The sequence below is a fragment of the Octodon degus genome, unplaced genomic scaffold (assembly GCF_000260255.1).
Source record: "Octodon degus isolate 3935 unplaced genomic scaffold, OctDeg1.0 scaffold00076, whole genome shotgun sequence".
NCBI classification, from domain to species: domain Eukaryota; kingdom Metazoa; phylum Chordata; class Mammalia; order Rodentia; family Octodontidae; genus Octodon; species Octodon degus.
Genome location: NW_004524652.1, coordinates 1,588,729 through 1,595,274, shown reverse-complemented (window position 1 = coordinate 1,595,274; position 6,546 = coordinate 1,588,729). Strand labels below are relative to the sequence as shown.

Genomic DNA, 6,546 nt, shown 5'->3' with positions numbered 1-6,546 from the left:
ACTGCCAAATTGCGAAAGACCTGACATCCGGGACCCCCGTGATGCCAAGCACTTCGAAGAAGCAATCCCCACACAGTAAGCACCAAGTCCCGTCCCAGCTCGGGAAAGCGCCCAGTCAGATCGTTAGTGTCCTCTCAGTTTCCGGTGTGACCAATTAGCCTGTTACATTGTACCTATTATTTACACTGGCTTTACCCCAATGTGGAAGCAGCTCTTGGCAGGGCCCACCTGGGGAGGCGGGGAGGCTCGCGAGGCGGCCCTGTCCTGCACGTGGGCCTGCACGCACCCGGACGTGCGTGGGTTGACGGCCAGGTTTGCAGGTCTGCAGCTGCCTGGCGTCCCGGCCTTAATGGCAGTTTTATTTTCTTGTGGGGGACGGATTTCAAACCTCACGTTTCTGATGGATGAAACAGCACGCACGCTGGAGCGAACGTTCCACAGGGAAGCAACCGAAGCCCCTCCGCTCGTGGGCACGGCCACGGGGGCTAGGGGCGGGGCTAAGGGCAGACGACCCCAAGCTGGCCGCCCCGCAGAAACACAACAGCCAATCAGAGGGCGGCGCGGAGGCTGTTGCGGCGGGGCTCACGTGGGACCGCGCGGAGGCGTTGCCACGGCCAGGGCACCTGCGGGACCGCCGTTGAGGCCGTTGGGGTGCCGGGCGTGCCGGGACCCGCTCTGCGCGCGGAGGACCAGGCCGGCGGCCGGCGACACCGGGACCAGGACGCTGAGACGCGCCCGCCGCTCCAGCCCCGCCTGGGCCTGTGCGTGCACGCCCACCCGCCCGCCGGGAGGAGGGGTCCGGGCCGGGACGGGAGGCCGGGACGGGGTGCGGGGTGCGCGGAGCCAGCCTCGCCTGTGGGCGGTGCAGGGCCGCGAGTGTGGCCGTGAGCGCCGGGCAGAGGGGAGGGCGCGCCGTCGGGGGCCAGGAAGGTGGTCCTGAGGTGCCGTGTTCCAGGGAGACCTGGTGGCCCAGGGGCTAATCGGGGCGAGCGCACTGAGCGCTGCTTTCGCAGTTGCTGCCTTCAGGGGGACAGAAGATGACGGGACGGGCCCGCGCCAGGGCCCGAGGTCGGGCCCGCGGCCAGGACACCGCGCAGCGCATTGGGGCACCCTTGGTGAGCACCACCGGCCCTCAGCAGCTCAGAGGTCAGCTTGTCCAGTGGGTCCCCTGTCTGGGGCTTCTTGGGGGCAGATTTATCTTTTAAGAATAAAGTATTTGGTCACTGGTAGGTGGTGGTTAAAGTGGTTGAGGATTCTTTTCTTTGGTTATGGCCTTCAGTATTTGTGTGTGTGGCCAGGGTCAGCAGCCTGGGTACCCCCAGCCGAGATTGCCGCAGCCCTTGACAGAGGGGGAGTTGTTCGGCCGAGGACGACAGAGAGGAGCAGCAGGGGCCACAGCCAAGTCACAAGGTGAAGAAGGGTGCTGGGAGGAGGAGTGGCTGCGGTGTAGGTGGGGTAGCATTTCTTTGTCCCTGAGAACCCCTGTGTGCCAGGAACCACAGAAGCCACGGCAAAGCAATGGAGCCAGATCAGCTACCAGTTGGCCTTTAAGCTCCAATAAGTCACTTTTAGAGCCCCGATTTGGCAGCACAGGAACTGCACCCCAAGGAGTGCCTTTCACAGACGCCAAGTGCGTGCCTTCTGCACACCTTGTCTGTTCGGTTTTTATTGCCTCAGCTGTTGGAACTAAGCCAGACCTGATATAGCAATACCTGCACCTGTTGCCAGGTGACAGGCGTATGATAGCCACAAGGTGCACGCAGGTGCCTGCGCCCACGCTGCTGGGTTTTGAGGGGCTCCGTGAGATTTAAGGTTTCTGATCCAGGTTGTAGATTTAAGCCCTCTAAGCTTCCATGCCCTGTGGGCTAAGCTGCAAGATGACACACTGTGGAAAGTGACAGTTAATGCCCGGGTATAGAGAGCAGAGCAGCCTGTCCCAGCCCCAGGCGTGCCCCCGTCCCTGGCCAGAGCCCTGTGAGAGACCACAGAGGTGCAAGGGCCACTGAGTCTGCTGAGGGCCCCGTGAGGACACAGAGCCTCGGACCCTGCTCCCTGGCTGCCTCGCCCGAGGGTGTAGAGAGTGGGATGGGGCCACTGTGCGTTACCTGGGGGTCCTCTGGGCTGTCTCGTGGTCCCGTGGGAATCGCTTTTTCAGGCTGACTGGTGCTGCCCCGGCGCATGAGCTGCTTTTCTCTTTGTGTTTAAGAACTCCAGATATCTGCTGGGTTTCAGGAGCTGTCACTGGCAGACAGAGGAGGGCGCCGTAGGGACTTTCACGATCTCGGTGTGAACACGAGGAAGAACTTAGACCATGTCAAAGAGTCCAAAACTGGTGAGTTGACTAGCAGTTCCACTTTGGGGGTCACCTGTGAGTGCTCAGAAAGTGCTTATCTGTCCTTTTGTTCAGGGGCGCATTATGCGTGGGGGAGGCAGCTGGGCTTTCTGTGTGCCCCCCCCACGAAGCTCTGAGTTCGAAGCTGTTGTCTTTGCCCCACTTGAAGTTGTTGAGTGGACACTGCCCACAGCCCTCATACACGGAGCAGGGCTGGTGGGTGCACGTGGCACGGTGCAGTGACGAGCTGTTTGCCAGATTCTTGACCTCTGCCGGAGAGATGGGTGTGTGGTTCCCAAAGCCAGGGTCTGGGAACTTGGGTGCAGACGGGCGTCCCCAGCTCTGCTGGCTCGCTCCCGGGAAGGCGCTGAGCTGGCCTGCCCCGCCCCGTAGGCTCGTCGGGCATCATCGTGAGGCTGAGCACCAACCACTTCCGGCTGACGTCCCGCCCCCAGTGGGCCCTGTACCAGTACCACGTGGACTACAACCCGCTGATGGAAGCCCGCCGCCTCCGCTCGGCGCTGCTCTTCCAGCACGAAGATCTCATTGGAAGGTGTCACGCTTTTGATGGAACAATCTTATTTTTACCTAAGCGACTACAGCTCAAGGTTATTTCACACGTCTGGGCGGAGGGGGAAGTGGGGCTGCTCTCGGGGTCACCTGGGCTCTGGGGAACTTGTAACTAGCCCGAGACCCGGTGCCATCACCTTGTCCTCCTGTGTCTTAGAGACACTGAAGGACCGCGGCTGTTCTACGATGAGGGGTCTTTGCCTCTCTCCCGTGGCTCCTTTCAGAGAGTCCGTCTGAGCCGGGCTTGGGGTGGGGCCTGTCCGTGGCCGTCCTCGGTGGTGGCGCAGTTGGCCCCTCAGAGCTGAAGGCCGGGTCCCGCCTTTCTGGCTTCAGGTCACGGAAGTGTTCAGCCAGACGCGGAACGGGGAACGCGTGAGGATAACGATCGCGCTGACCAACGAGCTCCCACCGACATCACCCACCTGCCTGCAGTTCTACAACATCATCTTCCGGAGGTGCGCCCCCTGCAGGGCGTTGAGCGCAGGGCTGCACCTGGGCGGTAGGGGAGGCCCTGGATCTGCTCCCCAGCACCCCAGGGAAAGAGAAAGCTTACAGGGGGCAGGGAGATGGCTCAGTAGAGAAAGCGCTTCCCTGGCAAGCGCAAGGGGCCTGAGTTTAATCCCTGGTTCTGAAAAAAAACTGAACAGGCACTAGCGGTACACCTGTCGCCCAAGTTCGGATCGCGGGGCGTCCTGACCTGTAGCTCTCGGGCGGTTTACTGGTGTAGCGCTCCACCTCAGTCTTGCTGTCCTGTCCATAACTTCCCCATACACGTTGACCTGAGGTTTTCGCGTCATCTGAGCTTATGCTGGGAACCTTCTTCTCCCTGGCTCCCCGCCTCCAGTGCCAAACTGTACCCCATCACAGGATGCCACTGCAGGTGGAGTGGCTGGATTGCAGCATGCAGGCCACGCTGTCCAGAGTGCTCTGTCCCCTCCCGGGGGCACGGCGGCAGAAGGAACCCGGTCTGCTTGTGTGTGAAACTCCCTTGAGTCCTGATGGGTCACTGTCCCTTTGTAGTAAACGCTGGTGGGGCCATTGTTCTCTGCATGAAGGGGTGGCCGGCCTCCCCACACAGGGCCTCAGGCGCCCACGCCGCTGCTGTGCGCCCCGCTGCCCACTGTTCCAGTCACACTGCACGACACCGGATGTGGAGCCTGATTCCACATGCTTCACGTGTCTGCGACAACCATCACATGCTTTAAGAACTTTGAAAACCTTGTGAGGTCACAGGCCACCTGAAGACAGCGGCTCCCCACTCAGCCGGAGCCACACGACCTTCCGTGGGTCGGGTGAGATGTTGTTGGCATTCACCGCTCTGACTGTCTGACTCAATTTCCAGGCTCCTGAAGATCATGAATTTGCAACAGATTGGACGGAATTACTACAACCCACATGACCCGATTGACATTCCAAATCACAGGTCTGTAGAGCATCTCAAGCACCTGTGGCGCAGAGTGGGTGACCCTGGTGCATGTGGGCCCTGCCTCCCTCAGGGACACCGTGATGTGGGTCATGGAGCACAGACCCTGCCCAGCCCCAGGTCTGCGCGTCACTCTTGGGTGAGCACCGTGAGCTGCTGGGGCCACAGAGAACAGTGCAGTCAAGTGTAGGCTCCAAAAAGACCGGGCGCGTGGGTGTGGCAGTGCACGCCTGTAACCCCAGCATTCCAGAGGCAGGAGGATCACTGGAGTTCCAGGGCAGCCTGAACTGCACAGCAAGACCCTTGTCTCAAAAACCAAAAAGCTGGCATCGAGCCAGTGCAGTTAGCAGTCTCCCTCACCCAGTTCTCGTTGGTGACGACTAGTACACGTTGTAGGTGGTCGTCGCCCTTGTAACACATCATCAGAGCCGGGTCTCCACCAGGAAGCGCTGGAAACCTAGCAGCAAGGAGGGCCAGGACCCTGCCTGCCGGCGGGCGGGCGGAGCACCGCTGAGCCGCCTCTCCCTGCAGGTTGGTGATCTGGCCCGGCTTCACCACCTCCATCCTGCAGTACGAGAACAACATCATGCTGTGCACGGACGTCAGCCACAAGGTGCTGCGCAGCGAGACCGTGCTGGACTTCATGTTCAACCTGTACCACCAGGCCGAGGAGCACAAGTTCCAGGAACAAGTGGCCAAGGAGCTGATAGGGCTAATTGTCCTTACCAAGTAAGGCTGTGCGCCCTGGCGGCGGCTGGCGGAGGGAGGGAGGCACTCACGTGATGTGCCGGGCAGCCAGCTGGTGCCTCCTTTTCGTTCCCTGCAGTCAGCTGGGCACACCCCCTCGCAGCCTGGCTCTTCCTGCCTGTGGGGAGATGGTGCTAAGCACCACGTTGCCTGTCCTGGTTGACATCTCCTTGCGTACCGGCTGGGCACCAGCTGACCATACCAGTCCCACAGGTACAACAACAAGACATACCGGGTAGACGACATCGACTGGGACCAGAACCCCAAGAGCACCTTTAAGAAGGCAGATGGCTCTGAGGTCAGCTTCCTGGAGTACTACCGGAAGGTAGGAGTCCATCCTGCGCCATGGAGGTCACGTGGGGCCTGGGTGGCTTTCCGCACCGAGGGTGGGCGAGGCATGAAGCAGCTCCTGCTGCCGGCCCCTCCGCACTGTGCAGCTAGTGCTTCCCTTTTGCCGGTCCAGCCATGCAGGCGTTGGCAAGGCGGGCCCTAGATGGGTCCCCGGCTTCCAGCCAGTCCACAGCTGGGCTGCTCCCGGGCCAGTGTGCACACTGTTCCCAACCCTGGCTCCCTTCACTGGCCCCCAGGCACTGGGGTCTGCACGAAAGCCCTTCCCAAAGGGGCGGGCACCTTTGGCCCTGTGGTGACAGCAGCATGGGTAGTGAGCACAGCTTTGGGATTAAGGATGAGACCTGGGAAGCGCAGGTGAGCAGGCAGCCAGTGCTGTGAGGAGCCAGACATCAGCAGGCATCGGCATGCGGCTGGATGGGGGCACAAGCACAGAGGCTCTGCCCCAGCCAGCGAAGGCCCTAGAGGGGCTGAGGCAGGTCTGTGGTGCCAGCTTCGTGTGCCCTGCCTGTGCCCTTCCTGGGCCGCCCCCATCTGAGTGAGAAAGCTGCTGCTTCCTGGCTGTTGGCCCAGCAGGAGACAGTGGGAGTCAGCCAGCACCGTTGTGGTTCGCTCCCTCCCAGGCTGTGCCATGGGGGGAGCCCAGCATGGAGCAGTGGCCCAGGCTGGTGGCCCTCGGCCCAAATTGTGCAAGATGTGAAAGATGTCCCTGGGCCACAGGGGGTGATAAGAAGGGGCTCTTGGTGACCCAAGCTGTGCCTTGGCATGGTGTGTGGGGCTAGCACTGCTGGTGACTTCCACCGTCAACACTGAGGGCTGTCACTGTCACGAGGCCCTGGCCTTTGGGTGAGCAGGGCCCTCCCCTCCCCCGAGCAGCAGTATAACCAGGAGATCACCGACCTGAAGCAGCCGGTCCTGGTGAGCCAGCCCAAGAGGAGGCGGGGCCCTGGTGGCACCATGCCCGGACCAGCCATGCTCATCCCCGAGCTCTGCTACCTGACAGGTGTGGCCCTTCCCCGAGGCCTGAGCCCCTCCCCTTGCCCCTCCCTCCCCTTCCCCCTCCCTCCCTCTCTTTCCCCCTCCCTCCCTCTCTCCCCCCTCTCTCGGTCCCTCTCTCCCCTCTCCC

The 6,546-nt window shown here is 61.7% G+C and overlaps 1 protein-coding gene across 1 annotated transcript in view; it reads left to right on the top strand.

Moving 5' to 3' along the window:
- The first annotated feature begins 662 nt into the window (after nucleotides 1-662).
- Piwil1 (piwi like RNA-mediated gene silencing 1) overlaps nucleotides 663-6,546 on the top strand; it is a 15,356-nt gene continuing 9,472 nt past the window's right edge. Inside the window, exons 1-10 of the mRNA XM_004635855.2 lie at nucleotides 663-761; nucleotides 1,014-1,115; nucleotides 1,299-1,410; nucleotides 2,207-2,332; nucleotides 2,726-2,940; nucleotides 3,236-3,357; nucleotides 4,245-4,325; nucleotides 4,857-5,054; nucleotides 5,286-5,397; nucleotides 6,297-6,526. Coding sequence (XP_004635912.1) covers nucleotides 1,038-1,115; nucleotides 1,299-1,410; nucleotides 2,207-2,332; nucleotides 2,726-2,940; nucleotides 3,236-3,357; nucleotides 4,245-4,325; nucleotides 4,857-5,054; nucleotides 5,286-5,397; nucleotides 6,297-6,526 — 1,274 coding nt within the window. The 5' untranslated portion in view covers nucleotides 663-761; nucleotides 1,014-1,037. The remainder of the gene's footprint in view (nucleotides 762-1,013; nucleotides 1,116-1,298; nucleotides 1,411-2,206; nucleotides 2,333-2,725; nucleotides 2,941-3,235; nucleotides 3,358-4,244; nucleotides 4,326-4,856; nucleotides 5,055-5,285; nucleotides 5,398-6,296; nucleotides 6,527-6,546) is intronic.